At 58.4% G+C, this 959-nt stretch overlaps 1 protein-coding gene across 2 annotated transcripts in view; it reads right to left on the reverse strand.

Moving 5' to 3' along the window:
- Window positions 1-512: 512 nt before the first annotated feature.
- The window catches only part of SPATA20 (spermatogenesis associated 20), an 8,780-nt gene continuing 8,333 nt past the window's right edge, over window positions 513-959 (reverse strand). For both annotated transcript variants that reach the window (XM_006153619.2, XM_006153618.1), the window contains exon 16: window positions 513-864. In XM_006153619.2, coding sequence (XP_006153681.1) covers window positions 694-864 — 171 coding nt within the window. In that variant the 3' untranslated portion in view covers window positions 513-693. The remainder of the gene's footprint in view (window positions 865-959) is intronic.

Here is a 959-nt window from a genome sequence, read left to right on the forward strand (position 1 = left end):
TCTTTCCCCAAACATACTGGTATGAAAGCAAGGGGATAGATAATATGACCTCCTGCAGGGAGGTCTTGTCTTCTGTGAGACTGGGGACCGGAGAGATACCCCAAAGGAAATGTCTGAGTCTGGATAACAGCGGCTCCCACAATGCACCAGGGCATATGCAAATGTAGCCACCCAGTGAAGAATAAAAGCTCATGAAAGGCATCTGCTGCCCCTTCCCAAACTCAAAATGAGGAGATTTTAGGGAGGGGAGGGGAGGCCCTCTTTTTCACTCCCACTGAGGGCTTTCCCTCTGCCCCACTCCCGCTCAACTTTACTCAGTTTAGTTTCAAGCAGGCTGCCATGACCATGGATGCAGGCAGTGTCAGCCTGGTGACCTCTGGAAGGTGATGGAATAGGAGAAGGCAGAGGGGCCGGCTGGAGATTCCCAGAGGGACGGGCCTTGGGCTGCTGGCTCCCAGGCTGGAGCCCAAGCTCCACTCCCACAAGCAAGGCTGAGACCCTATGGTTACCGCGGGACGCTGTTAGGTTTATTCCAGGGTGAGTGGGTGCCCATGGGGGGCTGTGAGGATGGCTGAGGTCACCTGGTGGCTGGGTGCCCAGGGACGGCTGCAGGTTCTGCAGGGCCCTGCAGGGCCTGAGTCTCTGGTCGGTCGGAAAGCTCCACCTTCTGCCCCAGCTCCAGGGGTGGGGCAGTCACTGGTGCAGCAGTTTTCGTAATTCGGAGGGTTCAGTGATGGGCATCGAGCACGCTTGGTTCTCACACACGTATGCAGTGGCCCGGTCTTCCAGCCGTCGCAAGGTACTCAGGAAGGGCAGCTGGCGGGACAGGAAGCTTGAGGGGTCCCCATCGGCGAGAATCAGCACCTGGGGCAGCAGCAGAGCAGAGCAGAGAGGATCACCTGGGGATTGGGCACTGGGAGGGACCACTGGGAGGTCCCCTCCATAAGGTTCCAAGAGGG

This window comes from Tupaia chinensis, unplaced genomic scaffold (genome assembly GCF_000334495.1).
Source record: "Tupaia chinensis unplaced genomic scaffold, TupChi_1.0 Scaffold000383_1, whole genome shotgun sequence".
NCBI classification, from domain to species: Eukaryota; Metazoa; Chordata; class Mammalia; order Scandentia; family Tupaiidae; genus Tupaia; species Tupaia belangeri.